General features: G+C 35.7%; 1 protein-coding gene across 1 annotated transcript; it reads left to right on the forward strand.

Moving 5' to 3' along the window:
• On the forward strand, nt 1-27,979 carry STK17B (serine/threonine kinase 17b). The gene is made up of 8 exons (XM_032860187.1): nt 1-205; nt 10,267-10,432; nt 16,254-16,466; nt 20,310-20,454; nt 22,219-22,345; nt 23,981-24,029; nt 25,192-25,371; nt 27,187-27,979. Exons 2-8 carry the CDS (start codon nt 10,311-10,313, stop codon nt 27,467-27,469), a joined length of 1,119 nt encoding a protein of 372 aa, XP_032716078.1. The 5' UTR covers nt 1-205; nt 10,267-10,310; the 3' UTR covers nt 27,470-27,979.

A 27,979-nucleotide genomic window follows, 5' to 3' on the forward strand; every position in this document is an offset into this window, starting at 1 on the left:
CGCCGGGAACCACCTCACAGGGGAACAGGTCACGCTTTTGGCCGCTGTCCAGAAGAGTAAAAGTGGGTCCTGCCGCGCTCGGAGCTCCCTGGCGCCTCACTGGGCTAGAGCTGGAGAACGAGTCGTGTGGTGGCCACCGGCGCGGGGCGGGACGGGAGCCCCCTTGGCGGGGGCAGCCCCGAGAGGACCTGCTGCGGCCCGAGCGGTCAGTGCCTTTCGCTTCGCGCCACCGCGGTCCTGCCGCGGCTGGTGGGTGGGCTCGGGGCTGCGACTCTGAATCCCTGAACCCTCCCCCTTTCTCTTGGGTACGGAGACCCCCCCACCCCTAACGCGGGAGAAGTCCGGAGGAGGGATGCCGGCGGTGTGGGCGGATTCGGGGTCTCCTCAGAACCCGGATCCCCGGCCTGACGGAGTGGACTCGGGTCCGCCGCCCGTCAGGTGGCCCGGCTGCCCCGGCTCCCCGGCTGCCCCGGCTCCCCGCCGCTCCCCGGCTGCAGTCCTGCCTTGCTGCTTCCCTGGGGTTCGGCGCTGGGGCGTGCGGTGGTCCTCGCAGCCCCCCTCAGTGGGGGCGCCTGTCCGTGCCTGCGTGTGCGCCGTCGACCCCCGGCCCGGCCTCTCCCGCGTCGCGTCCCGCGGGGTTCCCGTCGCCCGTGGCTGGCCCGCGCCCCTTTCCACGTCGCGTCGATGTGGTCCTTCCTGACCCTCCCTGTGCACAGCTGTGGTGGCCACGGGACGCGTTCCCGTCTGGACTGGTGGACGCGTCCCGCTCGCGGCTGCCTTCCGTCCCCACAAAGTTTGGGCTCGTCGCCGCTCGGGAACGGCGCTGTACAGCCCCGAAGAGAGAGGACGAATTTCCGTTCTTTCGGTAAATTTCAGCGATCCGGTGTTGTTTGACGCCGTGTAAAGCCCCTCCGTGCGCACGAGCCACCCTGAAGCGACAGAGCTCCGCGGTGACTGTGGAAGTTCGCTCGGCTCTTTGTCGCACTGCGGGGAAGGCGCCCCGGGTGGGTTCCCCGGGAGGGATAAGCGGAGGCGAAGCCGGCGGGGACCGCGTGCCGGCGGCCGCGGGCAGCTGCTCTCCCCCGTCGGTGATGGGCCGGGAGACACTCACAGACTTGCAAGTTAAAATTAAGAAGGAAAAATACACTTAAAAAATACAGCCCCATGCTGGCCCAGGTTCCCGGTAGTAGGTGTGTGTGTCGCAGTCACGGCTTGGCCGGCGTCGTGTTCACCTCCGGGACCCGTGCGGCGCGGGGCCTGCCGTGGCGTTCGCCGGCGCGGCCCCTTTAAGCGCCGTCTCGGAGACGCGTGCGCGGAGCGCGTGGTCGGCCCGGGCACGGCGCGAGCGGGGCCGGCGTCCGCGACCGCGCGGGAGGAGCCCACCGGCGCGGGCTTGTTAGAGGACAGCCGAGTACACCTTTTTTTCTCATTGATATGCTGTTTTATTGGTGTACCGGGAACTGTCCAGAAGTAGTTTTCAACTACTTCTACTGATTTTATTAAATAACATCACCGTAGAACTTTGTATTTTTTAAAAAGTTGGTCCATAGAAACAGCGACCTCATTTAAGATCTCTCTTCCCCATCCATCCTTCTGTGAGATGTTTCATTTTTTTTTAAATTTCCTGATACTTCAATAAGTGGAGTTATTAAAAGTTTTATTTTTGAGATACATAGTATGCATTTTAGATCATTTACTAAATTATGGGTCTAAAATTGAAAGGAAATATATTTACATGGCAATATATTTGTTAAGAGTAAAACTTGTGTAGTAATTGTAAAGTATTTCTTTTGTGTGTGTGGACAGAATGGCTGTAGTTGCTCTTGTATTCTGAGCAGTGAATTCCAATTTGGTTAAGACAGAATCAGTTTCGGGCGCCTGAGTGGCTCAGTGGGTTAAAATCTCTGCCTTCCGCTCGGGTCATGATCTCAGGGTCCCGGGATCCAGTCCTGCATCAGGACCTCTGCTCAGCAGGGAGCCTGCTTTTCCCTTTCTCTCTGCCTGCCTCTCTGCCTACTTGTGATCTCTCTATTTGTCAAATAAATAAAATCTTTAAAAAAAAAAAAAAAAGAATCAGTTTCTAGGAAAGTCAAACCTTGACTAATTGATCACCGTGGCAGCACATTAATAACAAATCTGAAGAAGACACAAGCATTTTTTTTTTTTTTTTTTTAGATTTTATTTATCCATTTGACACAGAGAGAAGATCACAAGTAGGCAAAGCAGCAGACAGGGGGTAGGGCAGGCCCCCCGCTAAGCAGAGAGCCGGAAGTGGGGCTCCATCCTAGAACCCTGAGACCATCACTGGAGCCGAAGGCAGCGGCCCAACCCACTGAGCCACCCAGGCACCCCAAGACACAAGCATTTTATGGCATGTTTCTAATCAAACAATTTTTATTTTTAAGCTTGCGTTGGCAGTGCTTTACTGGTGTTAAGTAAATACTTACACATATTTCAAAAACTTTGTTTTGAATGTTTGATTATTATGAGAGACCATCCTTATAAAAAATTTGTTGTACTCAAGAGACACAATTTAAAATCCATGAATCAAGGAAATCAATTCCTAACACTTTCACTAAATCCTAAAATTGTCTCAAAATTGCATGTGTAATATATTGTAGTGCATATTTCCTGTATACAAAATTTGCAGCTAAGAACAGTGCTCTTAGATTTACTGCTTTTAAAGGATTTTGATCCTTTTTTTTTTAAAGAATTCTTTTGCATTCTGTGGGAAACAGTAACAGTCATTTATGTACTTCCTTTCCCCTTGGGAAAACTTTTAAGTATTTTAGTTGCTTTAGTTTGCCACCATATTGATGACAAAATTCTATGATTTTATTTTAAGTAGTTTATATTCTGTGATAGATTATTTTCAAAGGATATTTCTTTGACTCTTTCAATTAACAAATTTGCTTATAAATTAAGTTACAAATTTTTTAATGTATGTGGTGATGCTGCAATTTTCAAGACCTATTTAAATTTTTAAAAATTTCCTTGATTTATTTATCATTTTTTCCAATAACATTTAACCTTGAACTTCAATGCCACTTTAAACATCTAAATTAATCAGTTTCATCTAACATTTATATGTGTGTTTTGGTGCATCCCTGACCCTTTGCAACTTCTTCACCCAAAGAAGGCATAGTTATACTTTAAGCATTTAAAACTTTTGATAATAACAGTGAGATGGTAATTTCATCTTTAAATCCTTAAAGGATCATATCCCATTTTACATTGTAATGGCTACTGAACAAACAGTACTTTAGCAGTGCAGTCAGTAAATAGTACTTTATTTTACAATAGAAACTTAATTTTCCATCTGATGAACGACGAGCACTGTGTGTTTGTTGGTCCACTTTATTTCTGTTTTTCAACATCTTCCTATCCTGGTTCACAACTACAGGGTTTAATTTTCCTTCTGAAGGAAGGCATAGAATCAGGCCTGGGGTTGTTACCTGGAACGTCAGCCCTTGGGTTGTATATACTGACTAGTTGGGCTAGAGTTAGTTAGCTGGCTTCCTTTTGTGATTTTCAAATAATTAAATTCTTGACTTCCTATTCAATCTTTAGAAGCAAACAAACAAACAAAACCTTTTTTAGAATACAATTAGTAGAAGGAATATAGTCTCTTCCTGGAAATTGAAAATCATCTTCATCCTTATCTCTACACTAATACCTTTATTTCTGTTCAATGACTAAAAATGGATTCTTCTGCCACACTAGCAGAAAGTTCTTTCCTTATGTTGATGGATGCTAGATAAATCTCCAGTTCCTCTGTTTCCTAGGGAAAACTTGGTAGCTATAAAATGCTGACATACAAAGGAGTTGTTTCCCTATAATCTTGTGCCTTTCTTTCTTTTTTTTTTTTTAAAGACTTTATTAATTCATTTGAGTGAGAGCATGAGCAGGGGAGAGAGGCAGAGGGAGAAGCAGACTGACCTGAGATGAAGGCAGATGCTTAACCATCTGAGCCACCCAGGTGCCCCAGTCTTGTGCCTTTCTTCATTTGCTGTTGCTTTTTGAATTTACTTCATGATCATGAAGATTTGTCGGTCCTTAGCAGGACAAATATCTGAATTTCTTGAATGAGATAGCTTTTAAAATACTGATATTTTTAGCTGAAGTTGTTATTCACATAAAAACGGGTGGTCACCTAGTCTGGAAAGACAGGTAAATACAAAACAAATGATCTGTTGGTATTACATTACAATATATGATAAAACATTGTTATCCATATTTCTAGGCTTTATGACTATCCCATTTAGAACTGAAATTCTCTAATAGCAATTTAGAACATTTCTTATTTTATTTAGCCAAATATTGATTAAGCAGAGACTATGGTGCTTGAAGCTCCAATGCTATAATTTCAAGATGAACCTCAAGTTTTGCTGAACCCTTGAAGGTACAAGATTCACCTAAAAACTCGTGGTGCTATATTTCATAATTCTTATAACTCAGTTCATGAAACATTAAAAAAAATTCCTACCGGGTGCCAGATACCCCATTAAGAATTTAGACACAAAAACAAATGTTGTTGCCCTTTAGACACTAAAGAGAATTGTTGTCTAACATGTTACACGTTGAAGTAAAGAAGTGTGTTGAGGGTCGTCCTGTTCCTCCTGTTTGAAAGGTAAAGGAGAGGCGTTTAAACCAACCTGTGGGTTTTAGGCAAAGCTTCCTGGGTGAGGTGACCTTCTATGCTGAGATATGAAGGGTGTATGAGAAGACTTAGCCATTTAAGGAGAAGTAGAAAGAACATTTCGGGCAGAAAAGTAGAACAGAGATGTAGAGGGGGAAGAAAAAAAAAAGAATGTGGCAGGAAATGAAACTGGTATGTACCTGGCCTCAAAGCCTTTTGTATGTCATGCAGTAAGGGCTTTGGTTATAGATACTGGATAGCTAATGAAGCTATCAAAGCAGACAATTTAATTATCTAGATGTTTTCATATATTGTATATGCTATATCCTATTTCTGTAAAACATTTTTATTGATAACTTCAAAATGAATATTGTGATGAATATTTTTTAAATATTTAAATAGAGCTATTTAAAGGTTTTACAAGGACTGTTGTGTCTTACAAATCACATCACAGGGCACCTGGGTGGCTCAGTGGGTTGAGCCTCTGCCTTCGGCTCAGGTCATGATCTTAGGGTCCTGGGATTGAGGCCCGCATCAGGCTCTCTGCTCAGCGGGGAGCCTGCTTTCTCCTCTCTCTCTCTATGCCTGCCTCTCTGCATACTTGTGATCTCTCTCTCTCTCTGTTTCAAATAAATAAATAAAATCTTTAAAAAACAAAACAAAACAAAAAACAAATCACATCACAGTGCTGTCTCCCTTCAAGTAGGTTAAGGTCCACATCAAGCCTAACATTTCCTCTGTTCCTTCCTTCACTGATCCATATCTGAATTCTTATTGTAATTATTGTGATGGGAATTAATAAAAGAAAAATATTTGAGAATAAGTTTGAGGTACTGTATACTTGGAAGCTTAATTTTATCTTGCCTTCTAGTACCCTCTTACTGTTTCTAGTACCTGATTGTGTCTATAATTGTGTACCTCTATACACACACACAAACACATTTACCTACTAAGTCCCTTAAGATTTTATTAGTATAGCCTAATAAAGTGTTATGAAATGAATTTTAAATAGATTGAGACATACTGGTAATTTAGAATCAGTTATGTGAATTGTAGTAGAAAACAAAAGGTCTGCAATTGTTGGAGTTAAAGAGAAATTGTTTGGAAATTCAGGAAGATACACAGAGGAGAGGGTTGACTGATAACCTTCATGTACCCAAGGGTTAAACCTTATGTGACAGGCAGCCCCATGTTTGTGGAGGGTTTGGACAAAGTGTAACATTCATGCTCCATTATAAGTAAAATCAGCCAAAGGAGAAGAAATGGAAAAATATCTAGGCCGTGGTAACCTGTTCGAGTTCAGTAAATAGAAGGAAAATAAACGTACAGGATGCTATAGGCATGCCTTAAGCAGTCTGTAATACCGTTATTTTAACAGTAAGTAGGTAAGTGTAATGTTCTGTTTTCATTTCTCATTTCAGAAATGTTCTGTTCTTTATTCTGAGACATAGCTGGTATTTCACCATATTTCCAGCTAGAGTAAAATGTATCACAATTCAAAAAATGATTTTTGTATTAACTTGTATTAAAAGAACTGCTGATTGCCCACTGCTGTTTTCAGCTACATTTAGAGTCATAAAAATGCCTTTGGGTATATTCAGCATTTTGATGACCAACAGTACATGTAAGGGGAGGAAAATTTGTTAGGGTAGAAAATTAAAAACACGAGACAATGTCCAGTGTTAGGAAATACTTGAGTAGCTTGATTTAACAAAGCCCTATTTGTTTTACTATTATCTTATCAATACTTTAAAGGCCAGCTCTTTTTCATTCTAACATAACCGAATAATAGGTATTACAAAACAATATTTATATGTATATTTGGATATCACATTTTAGATTTTGGGAGGGAAGGGGGTCCCAGGATAACTCTAGATTCTCACAAGCGATACTCATAATAAAGGTGTATATTTTAAAGTTACTAATTGTTATTCATTATATAGAATTGTAACTATAACATTAATTCGGAATTTGTTAAATTGTCTTTTCTATCCAGTATTTAACAAGGCATTAATTCTTGTTTGGTGTTTACCCTGAATGCTTATATGGTCTCTGCATTAGAACTGACATATTACTTGGATAGTGGATGCCATCTGTTCTATATAAATGCAGAGAAAACTCTGAGGCCTTAAAAAAAATTGAGCAATAATGGCTCTTGAACCTATAGCCAATAAACCCTTAATGTGTAAAGAGATATATTTTGCTGTTGCAACTGGGTAAATTTCTGCGTTCAGAGTCTAGCCATATATATTCATAGCCATTTTTTTAATCCAAGGGTATTTGCTAATTATTTGCCTATTAGTAAAGTAGTACCTACCTAGTATAGATACTTTAAATACCTGGAAAGTATAAGTTCTGCCATAATCCCCCACTCAAAGATAACTACTGTTAACATTTTGTCCTAGTTTTCCAGTCTTCTATTTGTTTTTATATTTTTGCCACAAAATTATCATAGTGTATATACTTTTTCTGTCTTCCTTTTTCCACTTAATATTATAGGAGTTAAAAACAGTCTTTGAAAGCATGATTTTTGAGTATATAGTATCCTATTATTTAGGTATATTTAAATACTTTTTGGACTTTGGGGTTCATTTATTGAACAAGTTTTTTTCTTTATTATAAACCCTATTTCACTGAGCATAAATTTTTCACTACATCTGAGATCCATATTGACTCTTTGGGAACTTGAGAGCAGAAAATACTCAAAAAATTAGTTCTGTTAGAGTTCTTATGAATAGATCACTTTGTAGCTGATATTTTACAGCATGAGATAAGATCTTAGATTCTAGAATCTAGATGAAGTGAACATCTCAGAATCAAGAGCTTATACTCTGTCTCTATGATTGAACTTGACATGTATATCTTATATTTCCCAAGGCCTGATTGATGGACAGTGTTGGGAATGTAGCCCAGTTTGTATCCATGATATAGGTACATCCCTTGTTTCTGTATATACGTATGTATAATACAAATGCAATCATAAGCAGGCATGGAAAAAAATTGTCAAAACCCAAAGATGACCTGGAAAAAAGTAGATTGAGCATAGAAATTGGTGACTATTTTGATTTTTCTGAGAGGACTATATGACCATTGTAATTGCATGCCATCAGGTCTAAGAAAGTACACAAATAGTTTATCAAAACAGCAAAAAAGGGCAGAATTTTAAGAGTTGAGTTTAAGATAACCTGTGGTGAGAGTTTTGTATATGGGAACAGTACAACTTCTTACCAACAGCCAGGATGGTGTAGAGAGTATCTTTGGGTAGAATATTAACAATATTTACTTACTGAAAAATCATGATGTACTCTCATGATTAGCACTGTACCAGTGTCATTCTACATGAGTACATCGTGTTTTAATCTTAATCCATAGAGCTGTGTAAAATAGATTCTATTATAATCCATACTTTAGAGGAAGTAGAATTGAGGCTTTCCTCAGTAGTAATTAGAGAAATGCAAAGTAAATCACAAAGTTTCATTTCCTTTCATCACACTAGAATAGCCAAAGTTAAAAGCCTAAATGGGACAAATGTTGGCAAAGAAATGATAAGCTCTCCCACCTAGTGCTAGTAGGAATATAAACTGAGTGTGGAAAAAAGGGACCAACTTTAGCCGTGTCTGTGTTGTCTTGTTTATTTCTAATTTAAATGAAATATGACAAAGCAATAAGATTGAAAAAGCAAGTGTTTATTAGGATATTTGTATCCTTTCCTGTACATCTGAAATATTTCTTTCTTTTCTTTTTTTTTTTTTAAGTAACTATATTTGTTTCCCACACAGCCATGAAAAAGTACTGCAGATCAGGTGACTTAAACAACAGAAATTCATTTTCCCATAATTCTGGAGAGTAGCAATTTGAGATTATGCTGTTGGCAGGACTGGTTTCTTCTAAGGCCTTTCTCTATGGCTTGCAGATGTCCTTCTTCTCCCTGTGTCTTCACCTGGTTTTCCTTCCGTATGTTTCTGTGGCCTAATGACTTTTTGTAAGGACACCAGTCCTGTTGGATTTGGGCCCACCCTAATGACCTCATTTTTAACTTAATCACTGCTTTGAAGGCCCTAACTCCAAATACAGATACATTTTGAAGTATTGGGGTCTAGGACTTCAACATGTGAATTTTGAGAGGAGGGACATAATTGGTCCATAACAGTAGTGAAGTTAAATAATTTAGTTAAGATCTCATAGCTGGTGTGATGGATAAATGGGATTCAGACCCAGCTGTGATTTGGTCCAAATGTCATTTTTCAGAACGCTACACTGCAACACTTAGACTGCTAGAAGTGTACACCAAAACTAGTTAGGTCTTCGTTTCTCCAAAGAGCAACAGATTTAGAGGAAAAAAATTGTCAACTTAAGAATAAAACCAAGAAAATATAGAAACTGAAAACAATAAACTGTTATCACATTGCTTATTAAATTGAATATAGTTGTCATTTGAATTTAGAAAGATAAAGAACAATACATGTCAATGAAATAAGTGGAGGAAAAATGTGGCAGAGAAAGAACAAAAGCCCTAGGGGGTTATTGAAAGAGGGTGCTAGAACCAATATTGGGTCTTTTGTTAGATACCCATAGCAGGAAGTCCTAAATACATAGTCTACAATTATATGAATTCAATTAACATGAAATGGTAGTTTTGTTGTTAAAACTGAATACATGTAAATATCACAAAGTTGCAGGTAAATATGAGTTCAAGATATAGAATTGTAGAATAAGGCTTTGTATATGGTCATTAGCTTATCCAACAAAGTTATAGAGCTTGGTTCTATCGAAAGAAAAAAAAACTCTAAGACTTATGAAAGCTTGAGTTTAATATTGAAATGCAGGTAGTCTGTTAAATAAGTTCTATTTCTTGTAGTCTTTCAGAAGTCAGTAACATAACTCACAAAATGTGAACTCATTACCAAATTTGGCTATGTAAAATTAAATTTAAAATGAATAATCATTACCTTGCTATGTTAAAATCTTATGTGAAGATATAACTTTAAAGAACGAGAGTTTAAAAATGAAATTGAATGATTGCTTGTATTAAAATTATAACTACTTTTTAAGAATTTGGGAGATCTTGAAAATTTTTATAGTAGTTTTATTCTGAAATAAAATCAGTAAGTTAGTTCAAGTCCATCGAGGTAATAGAATTTATGCCTGTGCTTCCCCCCCCTGCCCTTTCATCTGGGTAGAATGTGCTATTTAAATTTTTTTTCTTTTTTAATTTATTTGACAGAGAGAGATCACAAATAGGCAGAGAAACAGGCAGAGAGATGGGGAAGCAGGCTCCCTGCTGAGCAGAGAACCCAGTGTGGGACTCGATCCCAGAACCCTGAGATCACTACCTGAGCAGAAGACTTAACCCACTGAGCCACCCAGACACCCCCCTTTTTTTTTTTAAAGATTTTTAAAAAATTTATTTGACAGAGAGATCACAAGTAGACAGAGAAGCAGGCAGGGAGACAATGTGCTATTTAAATCAATCTATCTATTTTTCTTCCTTTCTTTTTTGGTTGTACCTTATAGCTATATTTGGAGCTGTAAAATATAATGTACATCCTGTGTGCCTGAGATAACATCTTTTTTTTTTTCTTAATTGCATTTAAGTTATATCCTGTGTCTTCTCTTTTCTTAAATAGGTAAAAATAAGTGACTAAAGAAGCATATCTGGGAGTCATCAAACATGTCGCGGAGAAGGTTTGATTGCCGAAGTATTTCAGGCTTGCTAACTACAACTCCTCAAACTCCAATGAAAATGGAAAACTTTAATAATTTTTATACACTTACATCTAAAGAGCTGGGACGGTAAGGAAATTTTATAATGTGTTTTCTGTTTAAATTAAATTTTGGATTTCTTGGTCTATAGTTCTATAAAATTCACTTGATTGTTTTAAAAAATGATTAAAAAGAAAATCATCATCTCTGCTGTTATTATAAAGGTCTAGTCTTAACTGATTTGGAAATCAACTCTAGAGAGAGTTAGTGAGCTTATATGATATGTCCCACCAGATTCAGAGCCCTGAGAGGAGGTTGGGGTTCTCACTGGAGGCTGTGCATGGAAACAGAGAGCTTAGAATAGTAGACTGCCAAGTCCAAATTGGGGTGCTGCCGTTTCCAAACTTTGTGACTTCAATTTAATTTCTGTACCTCTTAGTACTATAATTTCCTCATCTGAGAAGTGGGAATGAAGATAATTGTATCTACCTTCCATGGTTGTTATGAGGATTAAATTAGTTAACCTAATTGTGAAGTATTTAGTAGAATGCTATCAATTTTTGTTAAAATTTTTTTTAAATGCCTAGGATATTGTACTGGGCTAAAAACATAAATGAGAGTGTCCTCCTCTTTTTTCCTAAATTAAACAAAAAGAATTAACTCATATTTGATAATATAATTCTGTATGATGAAGAATGCATGTTCTGTAGGTAAAACACTGTACTTAACACTAATACTGATCTGTTTTGGCCTAACTAGAGTGTTAAGACCAAGGGGTGACCTGAGATTATGAGACCATTGCCATTTAAATATATACACACGTTGTAAAAATACACTAAGTTATTTGTTAAATGTTTAGCATCTTTGAACTTTAAAGACATTTAACAAAGAGTTGAAAGATGGTGATCTGTTTCAGTCTTCAGTTTGATTTTAGTTCTGGAGACAGATGTTTGCTTAAATTAATATGGTTTACTAAGTCCATGTTTGTGTTGATAGATGTATAGGAAGATAGTATGATTGATTTTTATATTTGAAAGTCTCAGTGTGGAAATAAAAGCCGACTGAACGATGAAAAGTAATTCTGTTCTTGGTGATCTTTTACGTGACCAGTAACGACATGTCCTAGACTTGTCAGATGTTGGGTGCAGTCTTTTGTTTGCAAATAAGGTTGATAATACAGACTTCATTAAACTAAGAACTAAATGTGAAAGCATTTTTCATAATTCCTAGCATATTTATTTATTTAATTTTATGTGCAAAATATTTGGTGCTTTAATGGTGTATTGAAAGATACAGTTTTCAAACTTTCCAGAATGTTTCTGAGAAATTATTTAATTCTAAATCTGTAATTTTCTCTGTATTTTATTTTATTTTTTAAAAGATTTTATTTATTTATTTGACAGACAGAAATCCCAAGCAGGCAGAGAGGCAGGCAGAGAGGGAGGGGGGAAGCAGGGTCCCTGCTGAGCAGAGAGCCTGATGCGGGGCTTGATCACAGGACCCTGAGATCATGATCTGAGCTGAAAGCAGAGGCTTAACCCACTGAGCCACCCACGTGGCCCTATTTCTCTTCATTTTAACAGGAGGAATCAGTTTCTTTTAGTTGCTTATGTCTTACATAGAATAGTTATAGAATCTTTGCATTGGAAGGATTTGGGTGGTCAGTGGTCTTCTACTATAATTCTTTGTGCAGCAGTCTTTCCTACAATTTTCCTGACAAGCAGTTTATCCAGCTTCAGTTTGAATGCTACAGTGATGGGGAACTCATTACCTCATAATGTGTCTGTTCCATTTTGTGGGTACCTTGGAGGCACAGAAGGTTCTGTTTTCTGCTCTGCTAACATCTACCCAATAGACGTAGTTCTTCTTTTGTACCTGCATGTAATGTCCATGTGAAAATCCTTCAGAGATTTGAATATGGTTAAACACTGCCAGTTTCCTTAAATGTTCATCTTATGACCTAATTTCCAGACAGCCATCTTTGATCTAGTTACCTTCCTCTGGACCACTTCATATTTTTCTTTGTCAGTCTTAAGAAGGCCTAGAGTGGACACTATTGTCAATATCTTAACATCTAGATTACTGTAAAGCTTTATTGAGGTAGCTTCAGATTCTCTTAAGAGTTTTCTTTCCTTTTTTTAAAAAAAAAGGTATGTGAAATATATACCATATATATTATATTAATAAAAAACAGATTAAACTGGAAGTCAGTTGACCTGTCTTTATCCTGGATCTAAAGTTGTGTGATATACTTAGTTGTGTGATTTCCTTTTCATTAAGAGGAGAGGGTAGACTAGATGTCTCCAAGTTTCCTTCTATTGCAAAAATGTTGGGAAACTGCTTTGAACAGGTAACTGACTATGAAAGTCTTGAACAGTACACACGTTAAAGGGTATTCTTTTTTATATTTCTAAATTTCTATTTTGATGGGTATATGTACATACATTTATTAAACTAACTTTGCAAAATAGGGATATCATGTGGCTTGAAAGTCTACAAAATATGTTTTTTACTTTGGGAGTTTTGGAGAACTTAAAATTTGAGGACGACAACGTTAATAATTTTAAATGATTTTATAAATGAGGTACAAGCATAAACTTGAATCAAGTATATTTTTTAACATTTTAAGGCAAAAACTCATGATAGAATCTTATTAAAACAAATTCAGTTTGCTAATATTCAGTTTGCTAATATCTTTAGGAAAGAGACCTAACATTATTCTTTAAATTGGTATGGGCTAATGAGTCATGTGGTAAATTCAAATATTTCTAATTAGTAAAACTTAATCAATTAGAAATCATGATCTTTCATGACCAATAACTTCCTTTAAGTTCTTCTAATATTGTTACCAATCTTAATATACAATACTAATATAAAATGAAAATTAGGTTTATAATATTGTTTTTCCTGAGGCTTTATATTTTAAAGTATGTAAACATAATTCAAGCATATAGTGAACTACAAAGTTCATCAAGTTGATCTTTCTAAATCCCCTGTTTTTTTAATTAATTTCAAGATAGTTTTAGCACACTAAAAGAAAATATGTAAAAGTTTATAGTTTATTTTAGACTGTTCTCAAAAAACTTAACATTGTTCCTGTTTTTTAACATATTGGGCAAGTTTTTTTTCCACCCCTCCCCCAACCAAGGCAAAGTTCTTTAAGACTTCTTGTGGTTAGAAGGGTGAGGCAGATGCAGAAATAGACGTCAGCTTCCTTTTTTGGTTTACCCTGCCCCCCTCCTTTCACATTTTATTGTCTATTCTAGAATGCAGAAGGGTAACTACTAGACTTTTTCACTGCTAGGAAATCTAGTCAGCTTTGCCTTTTTAGGGTATGAATTAAGTATTATTGTTAAGGGTGTTTAATTTTCTTAAATATTTCTGTTAAATTTGATATAGGAACATAATGTATGTAAAAGATTGTTTTTATACTTCTAAACCACAATTAACATTTTATAATGGGAAACAAATATTTTTTCTTCCTAAGTCATCTGATAATTATGGTAATTAACAGTGTATTAATGAATATATATGTAAAATGTTATTGGAATCTTAAAAAAGCTTTAAAAAATATAAACGCTTTAAGCACAGGACCCAAAATATCACGGTATATGGTCTTGTAGTAGGTGCATCATAACTCCTGCATTCATTCAACAGGTGTTTCAGTTCCTGTTATGTGTTAGCAAAGTGTAGATTTTATAGTAACTGTGGTAATTGGGACACACAGAGTCTCTACCCTCATGGGGCTTTTACTTAGTCATAAATACTGACAGATAAATAATTACCAATATCACTTGGTCACCTTTGTACTGGATTAATGAGTTGTATACCTGTTTAAGAAAGCCTCATAAGAATACATGAATGAATTTAGATAAACAGTGTTACTAGTTAATTTTGCTCATTGTTCTTGAGAAAATTCTGGCTTGCAAATATAATCGTAAAATCACAGCAGAGTTAATTGTCACAATTGGTAGTATAAACTGGTTGTTCTTTTTTTTCCGATGGACAGTTTTCTTAGCTAACTAGTTTCTGTTTACTAAGTTTTACAAGGTGAATTTCTTCATAAAACCCAAAATTTCCTTTCTGTTTTAGACATGTTTTCACTTCTAAATCTAAGTGAGAATTGGCAGAAGTGAGTTGTACTTCTTAAAAAAACTATCTTAAAGGAAGGAATTGTTTTGCAGTGGTTAGAAGAGAAAGCTAGGAATTCACATTCCATAGTTTAATTCTTGGCACTCCAATTCCATATATGACCTTTCAGGAGCCATTTAATCTTAGTCTGATTCAATTTATCCAGTATAAAATCTATAAACATGGGTGGTTTGAATACAAAGTAGAGACTGATGACCTTTTTGTGTACTCATTGAAATACATTGATCTGCATTGCTTTTGCCATACAGTGAAAAAATACCTTATGGTTTAAATTAGACATTCCAAATCTTAAAGGAAAGTTCTTTCTAAGAATCAGGTTTGTGCATACAAATTTATTGAACTGATGTAGTTTTGGTCAATGTAGAACAGTCAAATTATAGCTTGGTCACTTTTTTTTTTTTTTTTTTGGTGTTAGTAGCTATACTTTTTCAGCTTGGTTTCCAGTGCTTTTCACTGGTACCAATATTGAAGAAATTTGGAAAATAAAGAGTAGGTATCTTTATCATCCTGACCCTTGAGAAGTAAAATGCGGTCAAGCAATTTATTTTGTCCCCCATCCCCACCCCAAACACCAAGTTTTCCTTGCCAGGCACCTGATATGCTGTGTTAGAAGTAGAATTGGGGAAAGAAGGGTTGTGGAACAAAAGTTCCTCTCTGAAGACCCTTTATTTATACCTCATTTGTTAGTATCTACAAAGCAATTTGAGACTTAGGATACAGGTTCTTAGTTGTGGATCCCTTGGACTCAGGTTTTGAAGATTTGTAGATGGGCTTTGAAATCTAAAAACCCTCTGGAATTGTATGTAAATTTCCTATTTAAGGGCGTGTGTACATTTTTTGGGGTAGGCAGTCAGTAGGCTTTATTAGTTTCTTCAAATAGTCTTACTCAAAATAACTTAAGGTCTTTGGGGAAACTAGGTTTTGGGGATCTATAGGCTTAGAACACACATTTGCCGGTATCTTTTTAAATTCTTGCAGAGATGCTAAGCACGTCTTTTGGAAAGAGCCGAATACATACTTATTCTTAAAGTGATAAACATGACTTTAATGGGTAGCTATTGAGAACTATTAAATTTTCTTAGTTGATCATGAAGTATTTCTGGATACATAGACCTTTGATATCTGTCACAGGCTTCATAGACCACTGGGCAATATGAAAATATTTACTGGTAAAAACAACTGCTAAATTAATGATAGAAAACTTCAAAGATTGTTAAAAGTGGTGTTGAAAGGCAAAGTAATTACACTAAGAAAATTAAATGTCAAATACTCATTTTAATTTTTTGTTTTTGAAGGAAGCTATTTTGATTAGAGAGTTAGTGTGGTACTCTATTAAGGGTACAGTTTTTGGAAGTAGACCAAGATACATATACTCTCTGGGGTCTGTAAAATGGAATATCACTTACTATATAGGATTGTTATGATATTTAAACAAAAATTTATATCAAGAATATGGCATGGTGTTGGTATGCAGAGAAGATCTCCCCCTACAATGATAATGTATTGAATTAATAGTGATGAACAAATACAATTCTGTCTTATCCTGTTACTACATTTGCTGTTTGCATTTTTATGTGATAGTACTATAAGTTTTTAAAAGTACATGTAGTATTTGATTCGGTTAAGAGAAAATAGATAAATTTCTAATGGCATAGTTGTTTGGAAGGATTAACTCAAGTTGAAGTTTTAACTGTGTCTGTATTATACTAATATTGTTCTTTATGCAAACATTAAAATCGATTATCTCCATTTTCCCCAGAGGAAAATTTGCTGTGGTTAGACAGTGTATATCAAAATCTACTGGCCAAGAATATGCTGCAAAATTTCTAAAAAAGAGAAGAAGAGGACAGGATTGTCGAGCAGAGATTCTACATGAAATTGCCATACTTGAATTGGCAAAGTCTTGTCCTCATGTAATTAATCTTCATGAAGTCTATGAAAATGCCAGTGAAATTATTTTGGTACTGGAATAGTAAGTATACACTTTAATAAATTTAAATAAATTTATTATACTTATTTTAAATGGTGGATAAGGTGACTTGAAATGTCGAGAACAGGAGTGATAAAAGTGTGACAAGAACTTGTAAAGATCTCTGTTGATAAAATACTAGAAGGACATACTGTATCTTCAAATATTCTCATACATACACAAAAACTAAACAGCAGAGACACATGGGGCGCCTGGGTGTCTCAGTTGGTTAAGTGTCTGCCTTCAGCTCAGGTCATGATCCCAGGGTCTTGGGATCAATCCCTGCGTCAAGCTCCCTGCTCAACAGAGGGAGTCTGCTTCTCCCTCTCCCTCTGCCCTGCTTGTGCTCTGTCTCTCTCACAAATAAATAAATAAAACCTTTAAAAAAACAAGCAAACAAAAAACAGCTCACACACAAAAACACTGAATGACAACACAACATTTGGGGGATGTTGTACTAAGTAAATTTTCATTGCTTTATAGCATAGAAAGTTGATGAGTTTTTGTGCGAAACTATCTGATGGATAAATAGAATTGAAATCATTTACATATTTTGTCCATCTACTTGAAAAACACATCCAAGGTGGCTTGTTTTAACAAAGCAGCTGCTTGTCTACTACTCACTGCTTCTAGTTTCTGCTAACTTCTGCAGTTTGCTTCTTGTGTTATCTGTTCTTTCCCTCCTGTTTGCTCCTCCTGATTTTCCATTTTCCATAGCTCTACCTACATCCCCCTTGTATGGGAAAAATGGCAACCCTACAAAAGACTTTGGTCAGCTTGCCAAACTGAAAAAGAAGAGACAGTCTGGTTGGCTGGCAATCATAATATTTGTTTGATTTTTTTTTTTATTTAAACAAACAACCCTTAGGATACTTTTCCTAGTTATAAAAGTAATATCTATGTATTGTGTTTTATTTTAAAGGATATAGAAGATAGAAATTTAAAGGATATAGAAGATAGAAATCATATGTAAATTGTGGTTACTCTTACGGCATATTCTTGTAGTTGAAAATTATTCTTATTTTTTAAAATAAAATTGTGAGTTTGGGAGTACTCTATTGTAACTCTTTTTTTTCACTTAAGAATATATTATGTGCATTTTTATAGGTATGGTATAATATTTCTAAAAATGAATTTTAATTTAGGAAGGACTTTTTAAATTGCCTTTAAAAATCTGGGTAAGAAGCCCCAGATTCAGAAAGGCTAGATGTTTGCTAGGCTTGGAATTAAACTTTGTTGACTCATTATAATAATAATTAATATTTACTGAGTATTTACCATGTGTCAGACACTGTGATAAATATTTATATATCTGCTTTGATCTCTAAAGCATCTGTTGTGTCCAATAATTTATATGGCTTATCTAATTTAATTCTTATAGCAATCCAGTGAAGCAGAAGCTATCACTATTCATCATGTATCATTGTATTACAGTAAAGGAAACAGAGGCAACATTTTGTCCTAATTTATGCAGCTAGTTAGCAGCAGAGCCAGAGTGGAATCCAGGCAGTCTTGAATTTCAGGAGGTACCCCTGTAAGCAGCCTGCTATCTTACCTCATACATCCCAGGCACCAGAGAGAGCTTTACATTCTTTTTCTTAGCTTTTCTTATATTTTTTTGAATTTTTGAATAAGTGGAGAGTTCTGGCTAGTTGAATTAAATTTAGTGAACGTGTGCTACATGGACTGAATTTTGTATTGGCAGAAAGGAGAAGACCGCATGTATGAGCAGCTCAAATCAGTCACTGGGTTCTTGAAAACCATCCTTCCTCCATGTTCTAATCCTTCAGTCATTTGACTCCATCCCACTTTTATACCCTGGATTTTCATATCTTAATAGGGGATATAAATCCATATTTTGTACAGTTTTCTTATATTTCAAATTTTTTGATCTGTTTCTTATCAAATAATTCTTGTTGAGCAAAGAACTCATTCTAAGAACCTAAACATCATCCCTTCATTTTATTTGCTTATGATTACATTAGTAATATTATCTGAAGTGTCTTTGCAGGAATATTTAGACCACTTTCTGTTTTAAGAGGGTTTGTTTCATTCAAACTAATTAGTGTAACCAGAAAGGGAGGGAGTAAGAGTGTCACTGGCAGCCTGGCCTGGGAAGTCCCTCTTCCCTCAGGAGACTCTGAGCAGGGCTGTGACAAGTAAACATCTGACCTGCAGACCACCAAGGGTAATCTGTATATAACGATTCTTAAAGATTATTTACTTTTTGTAGGTGAACATGAATTTCTAATATTGTCTTCCTATATGTTATTTTCAAGTTCAGTTCTAAAACTATAAATTTTATAGCAAACTAACCTTTTAATACTGAAATTGTCTTTACTGTGATACCTTGAGACAGGTACTAGTTTTTTATGAATTTTCTTAGAGTTTCAGGAGTTGTGGGAATTTGAAGTTTAAGTATAATTGGAGTTTTCACAAGTATCCCTTACCGGCTATGCCGCACAGTCTTCTCTGGAATATGGTAAAGTGCAAGACAGCAAATCTCTGCAGCCTCTCACTGGCACAGATTGGTGGAAATGGCTCAGGTACCAGTTCCGTCTGCAATGTGAAGGGCCAGTGCTGTAACTTTCAGTGTAGGGCTCAAACTGACCGCCATTACCATTTCTTCCTATACCTCCTAATACACATGACATGCTTCTCCTCTTGACAGTCAGTGAGACTTCTGAGTTTCAGTTTCAGCTGCTCTGAAGAATGACTGTCTATTCCATCATTCATTCATTCATTCATTCATTCATTCAACAGACTTTTACTGAATACCTCCTATATGCCAGACACTTTCCTGTTTTACCACATAGAACATGCCTTACTTGAGATATTCTTAAACATACCTTATAAATTTATTGAGTGACCTCCTAGATTTTTTTTGCATTTTTTAGATTTCATCCTCGGGAAAAAAAAATCTGTTGAACTCAGTGATTTTTATTCAGTTTTACAGATGGGAAAAGCCAAATAAGTGACTGATCCTAAGTTTTATTGCTGGTAAATAACAGATTTGGGATTTATATTTATATTATTTGATTCCAAACCTAGGGACTTTTTTCTGTGCCTTTGTCAACATTCTTTAGATTTTCAATTCTTTTAAAAAAATAATAAAAGAAAATCAGGGTATTAGTTAAGACTGCAGATTTTCTTTTTTATTTTTTCAGTGTTCCAAAATTTATTGTTTATGCACCACACCCAGTGCTCCACGCAATACGTGTCCTCCATAATACCCACCACCAGGCTCACCTACCCCGCCACTCTCCTCCCCTCCAAAACCCTCAGTTTGTTTCTCAGAGTCCACAGTCTCTCATGGTTTGTCTCCCAAGAATGCAGATTTTCACCCATATCATACAGCTTCCGATTCTAGTTACCCATTTACCATGTGACCTTGTACAAGTAGCTTAACTTCTTTGTACTTGTTTCTTCATCAGTAAAATGGGAGTAATAACTAACTACCCCACATGGTTGTCATGAGAATCAAGAGATGATATTTATCTCTCTATATAAACGGATAAAATGAAGGGCCTGATCTGAGTTCAGAGTGTTAGCTCTTATTTTTATTGCATCATTAAAGCAGACTATAATATTATTGAATTATAAAGCAATTCAATTTTATTATTTATACAAGTATTGGTACTCAAAATTTAAAATATTCTTGTCGTTTACTTTCTTCCTTAAAGATCTCTCCCACCGTCCTTTCCCCCAATTTCTTAAGTGCATGTATCTACACAGAGAGACTAAAGTTTAGATAGCTTTGTCTTTTACATAACAGTTATACAGTATTTAAAAGTCATTTTTAGGTCAGTGATTTTTCAAGTTTCTATTATTTGAATTTTGTTTCAGTGCTGCGGGTGGAGAAATCTTCAACTTGTGTTTACCTGAGCTGGCTGAAATGGTTTCTGAGAATGACATTATCAGACTCATTAAACAAATACTTGAAGGAGTTTGTTATCTACATCAGAATAACATTGTACACCTTGACTTAAAGGTAATGTAACGTATGATTCTGAGTCACACAACGTCTTTGCTCCTTCTGCTCTCGGGACGCGTAACTGCAAGCCGGGATGGCTGGGGAACAACCGCCAGGTCGCGCAGCTCTGTACTGCGGTGCTACTCTTCGTTTACCCGTGGGCTGCACGGACCGAGATGTGTATTGGCAGAGAGGAGGAGACCTTATGTGTGAGCAGCACAAAGTAATCACTGTGTTCTTAAAAACCACCATCCCTCCGTGTTCCAATCCTTCAGTCATTCCGCTGCATCTCAGTCTTCCACCCCGGGTTTTCTCATCCTGTAAAACGGCCGCCTCTAAATACTCTAGTCGGATTTCCATCTCTGAAGATAACCTCCTGCTAGTCCTTGTTTCTTTGCTCCCTAATGTCCTTTATCTTTACCTTGAGACTTTTAGTCTTTTGGCTTTTTTTTTTTTTTTTGCCCCAAGACCATTCAGGCCACTTACTCCTCAAGTAATACCCCTTAAACATACTGTTATATTATTATCCTTTCTCCATATCCTTCCTCCTCAGCCATCCAAAATTCCATTTTTTGAACATTGGACTCTTCTCTTTCTATACACTTTCCCTATTGCATGATCCTTTGTCCTTTACTATCACTTTTACAGTAATGATGATTTCCAGTTCTCTTACCTGTAGCCAAGACTTCTCTCGTAAACTGCAGATAGATGCCATTGGGATATCTTGTAGAAACCTTAAAATGTACATATGTCAAATAAGACTTTTTATCTTACCCCGTTTTCTAAAGAAAAAGAAAATCTGTTCATCTGTGTTGGTCCCCCGCCCCCCGCCCATTGAGGAAAGGTAGTATTTACCTTAGACCTTACAGGACAAACAGGAGCATGTTTTTTTCTAAGGAGAGTTTTTTCTAAGGAGGATTTTTTCCTAAGGAGAGACCAGTCACATGTATTATATAATACCACACAGCACTTGTAGTCAGGGATGGCAAATAAACTTGGCTTTATATATCCTAAAGCCTGTGGTTGACAACAGTAGACTTAATTACCCTTGCCTCATCTCTTTCAATGTGTCTGTGACTTAATAATAAACAAGCATGGGGTTTCCCAAAGTCAGACTTCTGAGTCTTCTCACAGACTTTGGGAGCAGCACCTCAGCAGCTGTATGGTTTATGACAGTGGCAGGGAATTTTGCAATAGACCGCAGTCCATTGCTTTATAAAGCAAAGTCACATAGTTCTGAGAACTGTATAGCTAAAGCCTTCCATACTTCCATATCTCTTATTGTCTGAGCTAAAAACCTGGCAACAGTCAGACCCAGAACCATCATACTATACTGGACCATTTTCTGTTTCCAGAAATGTATAGGTTTTTTATTCCTTCACCTTCTTTCATGCTGTTTCCTAGAGCGCCTTTCTAACTGACATGCTCCTGTTTATCCTGTAAGGTCTAACTTAACTATCATCTCTACAGGAAAATCTTCTTAGACTTTATAACAGGCAGAATTAAGAAGTCTTGTCTTTATTACTGAGTGTATCTCATAGTCAATTAATCCAAATATTCATCTAACTTCTTTTTTGTCCAAACTAATAATCCTCTGAGTGTATTTTTAGCTTTATTTATCATTTGAGTATAAAGCTTTTCCTAAATAAGCAGTTCAGTAAATATTTGGTGAATGACTCAATGAAATGTGTAATAACTAAACACTTGATTTACCTTCCATCTAAGACTAGTATTCTTTTATTGTTGTATATTACTTATCATTTTTTATTGTGCTTTATTTAGCCACAGAATATATTATTGAGCAGCATATACCCTCTTGGAGATATAAAAATTGTAGATTTTGGAATGTCTCGAAAAATAGGGAATGCTTGTGAACTTCGGGAAATCATGGGAACACCAGAATACTTAGGTAAGAATTTCTTTTTATTTTCTACACCATTTTGAAATTTATCAACTAAATGAGACCTCTATGAAACTATATTTTAGAGCATGTAATTCTAGGATATATTTAGTTCAGGTATTTTAATGCATTGAAATTGGGTTATGACACATTCAAATGAACTTTAGCGTATAGAGGATTATTTAGACATTCACGACGATTCATAGGACGTTGGACATAACAATTCAGAGGTTAACGTTTGTGTGTAAAGGCTTAGTACATAAAGAAGAAGGGATGAAGGGGAAATTAGGGAACAGGAGAAAAAGAAAGAGGGGGAAACAGTCAGATGGTCCTTTATTTTATTTGAAGCCTGGCTGTTGGATGCTTGTCATTTCTACTTCTGTCCTGGTCCCAACTCTGAAGCTGTTTACAATATACATTATCTTCAGTTTTGCAAGAATTGTTAACAGGACTGCTTACTATTTGTTGCTGCTGTGGTAAAAGTGTGAGGTTTTGCCTAGGATTGTAAAAGGAGGATTTTTGAAGAAAAAGATGCCCAAGAGAGCCTAATATTAGATAATCTAAGGATATTGTACTGTATCAATGAATTAGATCATGCAGATGAAAAAATTAAGTTCTGTAAAGCAGCACATAAAGTATTTTAAAGTATTTATAGTAATAATATTCTTGGGCTTTTTTGTTGTTGCTCTTATGATATTGATATCCCCATGTGAGCATTGAAAAGATAAAACTAAACAGAACAGGTGCTTCTCAACAAGGCAACTGACTTTCCTGAAATGAAAAACCAAGCAAATTACTAACTTTGGAGTGCTATTAGGGGCTATAGTGTCCTAGAATAAATGATTGTAATTATAGATAACACAGCTCACAGAAGAATGGGTCAGGTTGTAGATTGTGTGACAGACAGAGACTGACAAATATATATGACTCAAAGTCTTTTTTAATAAAAATGTTAGGGTTTAGGAAACGATTTCTCTTTGGAGAAATTATGAAACCATACTGTGAAACAAGAAAGTTATTATTCAAGCACAAATTCTAGTTTGGACTCGACTATTTTGGAATTTGTGATAATGTTTACAAAATATAGAACATTTATTTTGCACTTAAAAAGCTGGCAGGGAAGGAAAAGATGGGAAATTAATTGCATAGGAATTTAGGTTTTTGATAGTTTAAGAGGAATATTTGATCTACTTGAAAATTTAAAGCACTTTTAGGAAGCATAATTTGCTCATTATGTTATTATAGATACATATGATTTTCTTTATCCTGAAAAGAAAAACTTAAATTAGTATGATAAAATAACATTAACTCTTAACATAGAGTAATAAAACTAAAATTTTTAAAACAATTCTAGTGTCTAACATTTTACTTCTTCCTAATTGTTTTTCCTAAGATTGATCTTAATGATTAAAAAAAAAAACCCTACATAGCTAGCTACTGGTTACTCCAAAACTGTTATTTGTACCATTTGGTTATATAATTTTCTCAACATTAGATATGTTTAAATGTCTAATCACAGGATAATTAATCATATGCTAAATTTCTATTAATTTGATATTATTAGTTCTTTAAAATTAAAACCAGTTTTAATTTATTATAAAATGGTTTTCAGGTTTTTAAATTTGAATTTTATTTTTGCTTCAGCTCCAGAAATCCTGAACTATGATCCTATTACTACAGCAACAGATATGTGGTAAGGTTTTGCTAGTTACCTAAATGTTTTTGTTAGATATTAGGTACTATATATTTTAGGGTTCTTTGATTCCAAATGTAAATAATAAGGTTTTCTGTAAAAGGTTGTTTTCAAGTATCATTAGTATGCCACAAGAAAACATTTACCTGTCCATTCTTTTTAAGTAATACTTTGGCTCTGAGCCAAAGGTACAGAAATAAATAGGAAAAATCCCTTTCCTGAAGGAGTAAAAAAAAAAACAAAATAGTTGCAGTACTGTGCAACATGTTCTGTAATAAGGTAATGAGCAGAAAGGAAACAACAGACAAGCACCAGATGGAAAATATCTGATCTAGGTCTAGAAGAACTAGGAAGGTATTTGCTACGCAGAAAACTGAGGTTGGGTTCATGCAAAAGTTTAGTTTTATGAGATGATATCTCTAGGGTATTGTGAATTTTTGTGGCAAGTGAAATGATATTTTGAATATCAGATATCATAGGGAGTAAAACTGGAATTCCTACTGGAACTTTAGGTGGGACCACAGTGGGGGCCGACTCCCCAGGCCAAGTGGAAGAGTTTAGACTTATTCCCTGTGTTCCATGTAACTGTAATCAGCTTGCCAAGGAAAAACCGTCCTTGGCTAAATAAGTGGGAAACACGTACTGCATGTATTCTTGTTCTGGCTCCTGAGCACCAGACTTGTCATTAATATATTTAAGGCCCTGAAAAGTTTTGCAATGAAAAAAAAATCTGCTTGCCCAACTTTGTGCTTTGCCGAACTTGCTGACTCTGTTTGCGCAGAACTCCTGTTTATGTCTCACAGATCGTTACTGTGTCATTGATACCTTTTAGGAAATGCTGCCTTCAAGCACCGTTGTGTTCTCAGTAACAGGTGTCCGGATGAAGGGCGGAACATAGATACCGTGATACATATTTAATACATTATATTTATAATTATGTAACACAATATGCATTCCCCTCATGTTCTTTTTCTGTGAGACAGACTTTGAGATAGCAGTTATTTTAGTTTTATTAATATAGAAAGTTTGAAAAGCAATTTAAGTCTATAGATGAACTGTAGAAGTTTTGAAGAATACGTTAAGTATCAATTTTACTTTCTATAAATGTTTTCAGATTAACATGCATTTTAAGTTCCCCTCTTGTCCCTTATTTCCTTTTCAGGAATATTGGCATAATAGCATATATGTTGTTAACCCATACATCTCCATTTGTGGGAGAAGATAATCAAGAAACGTACCTCAATATTTCTCAAGTTAATGTAGATTATTCAGAAGAAACTTTTTCATCAGTTTCACAGCTGGCCACAGACTTCATCCAGAGGCTTTTAGTAAAAAATCCAGAGTGAGTTATAACATTAATTTGTTTAAGTACTGTTGCAAAATGAATATATGTCTAATAACATAATGAGTTATTAGAAGTATTCTGTCAAGTTTCAGATAAAATGGGAAGAAAGGTGATGTAAGAGATCATTAGAACAACTCAGTAACTTCAAACATAAAAAATATATAAAACATGTAACTGGAAATTCTGGAGTAAAGAGAAGATTTGTTTTATTTCTCTCTCAACCTGCTACTAAACCCTGAAATTCCCTAAAATAATTAGAAGTAGGTTTACAATACACATGGCTGGCTATGACAGACTTTGTTGTGAATAATTTGTAGGCAAGTAATTATAGTTATTTGGTAAGTATCAGTTACTGATTGTCAAATCTTTAGAGGTCAGAGATGCTTTTTGACCACCTGCAAAAAAAGGGACTTGAAACTATGACTTAGGACTCTTAACTCTCTCATTGGCAACCTCAGAGCAGGAAAAGAAAAAACTGACCTCCCTTTTCTTTACTCATATCTGCCCCATTTACTTTATTTTTTTTATTTTTTTAATCTTTTAATTGTGTTATGTTCGTCACCATAAAATCCATCATTCCTTTTTGATGCAGTGTTCCAGGATTAATTATTTATGTATAACACCCAGTGCTCCCTGGCCTGGCTAAACTTAACACAGAAGCTGGGATATAGTGCCTTGGGCTCCGATCCTGGTTTTGTTACTTGTCAGGTCTTTTATCTCTAACAATTACTTAATTGCCTGGAGGACTCAGTTTCTTATCTGTTTAAGAAAAAAACTCAGGTTTGTTAATTATTTTATTGGCATAATGCAAGTCCAAACAAATTCTCACTGGCCATTTTTTGGACACAAATGCTTATTTAGTAATTGTAGTAAAAATATTGTTTGCTTCTGATTATACGCAGTTTTAAGCAGTTTTCATTTTCATTTTTACTTAGTTTCTAAAATTTCTAGAATGAACACATTCATTTTCTTATAATAAAATAAGAAATTTTTTATTTTATTTATTTTAGAAACATAATTTCTAAAATGAGTACATTAATTTGTTTGTAATCAGAAAACAATGAAATTAAAATGATCATAAAAAATTAAGTTAAGGGAAGTCTGGGTTGCTCAGTCAGTTAAGCATCTGCCTTTGGCTCGGGTCATGATCCAGGATCAAGTCTCGCATCTGGTGGGAGCCTGCTTCTCCCTCTGCTTGCTGCTCCCCCTGCTTGTGTGCTCTCTCTCTAAATGACAAATAAAATCTTTAAAAAAATGAAGGTAAAGCCTCAGGAAGCATATGTTCTAATGGAAATGGTGGTTGTGTTAAGGTTGGAGTTCTAGGTATTTTCCTAACTTTTGACATACTGTGATATTTAACCATATTATTTTCAAGAGAGAAAACAAAATGTAAAAATTCAAAATATTCAGTAAACATCATTCAAGAGCAGCCTTTATTTTCAAGACTTAACTGTATTGCTTTTAAGAGCACAATAATAATAGATTATATATTATATATGTTTTGTTTCAGAGTTTTGTTTACTCAAGAGATTTTATAATTTTACTAATTTTTATTTGTGAGGCTAGCATATGTTCTCAAGCTTTTTGATTAGTCTCATCCATAAGCTCCATGATACAATGAATTTTTCAGCCGATGTCAATATTAAAGAAACTCTAGGTACTCCAGTCTTTGTATTGTTATTCCCATCTGTACTATGAGTATGTGTTATTTTCATAATAAATTAAAAAATTAAGTCTATAGTATATCAAACTGCAGCGATTTCTAACTTGATATTTTAGTTCTAAATTTTCACTTGATGCTCTCTTTCAAAGGAAAAGACCAACAGCAGAAATCTGCCTGTCTCATTCTTGGCTACAGCAGTGGGACTTTGGAAACTTATTTCACCCTGAAGAAACTTCCAGTTCCTCTCAAAGTCAAGATCATTCATTAAGGTCCTCTGAAGACAAAACTTCTAAATCCTCTTGTAATGGAACCTGTAGTGATCGAGAAGACAAAGAGAATATTCCAGAGGATAGCAGCATGGTTTCCAAAAGATTTCGCTTTGATAACTCATTGCCCAATCCCCATGAACTTGTTTCAGATTTGCTGTGTTAGCACTTTTCTCTTTGAGTTATTTGGACTGAATTTGGAATTTGAAATCTACTGCAATGTGAGATTGTAGTTTGTAGCTTCATTTATAGCATGTTTATATTGTAAGTGCACTTTTGCATAGAGGAGTTTAGGGAAGTGTTTTGATGCTAAATTACTAGTAACCAGCATAATTTCATTTCCTGTTCCGAGATACTAACTTTGCAGAGAAGAAATATTTAAATATATGACAAAAAATACAGTTGTGCATGTGAGTCAGCATGTTAATGAAATAATTCAAGTTCAAATGGGTTTATCAAAATGTTTTACAGATAAGGAAAACAGTGATTTGGGTTATATTATGGTTGAAATAAACTGAGCAAAATGAAGGCATTTGAATTTAATAGGTTCTCTAAGGTAAGTCCTATACCATGCCTCTATTGACAAAATTTTGTTAGGATAATAGTGTCAAGTTTAAGAAAAATATGTACTATTTTTAGATGCTCAAGGGAGTTTTACATTTGAAAATATTTTAAT

The sequence above is a fragment of the Lontra canadensis genome, unplaced genomic scaffold (genome assembly GCF_010015895.1).
Source record: "Lontra canadensis isolate GAN:19392208 unplaced genomic scaffold, GSC_riverotter_1.0 scaffold18, whole genome shotgun sequence".
Taxonomy (NCBI): domain Eukaryota; kingdom Metazoa; phylum Chordata; class Mammalia; order Carnivora; family Mustelidae; genus Lontra; species Lontra canadensis.

Excerpts from the sequence above, each read along its gene's own strand:
- STK17B (XM_032860187.1), top strand. The coding sequence starts at position 10,311 with ATGTCGCGGAGAAGGTTTGATTGCCGAAGTATTTCAGGCTTGCTAACT. Across the intron at positions 16,467-20,309 it reads ATTATTTTGGTACTGGAATA|TGCTGCGGGTGGAGAAATCT; the intron begins GTAAGTATACAC and ends ATTTTGTTTCAG. Across the intron at positions 20,455-22,218 it reads TTGTACACCTTGACTTAAAG|CCACAGAATATATTATTGAG; the intron begins GTAATGTAACGT and ends TGCTTTATTTAG.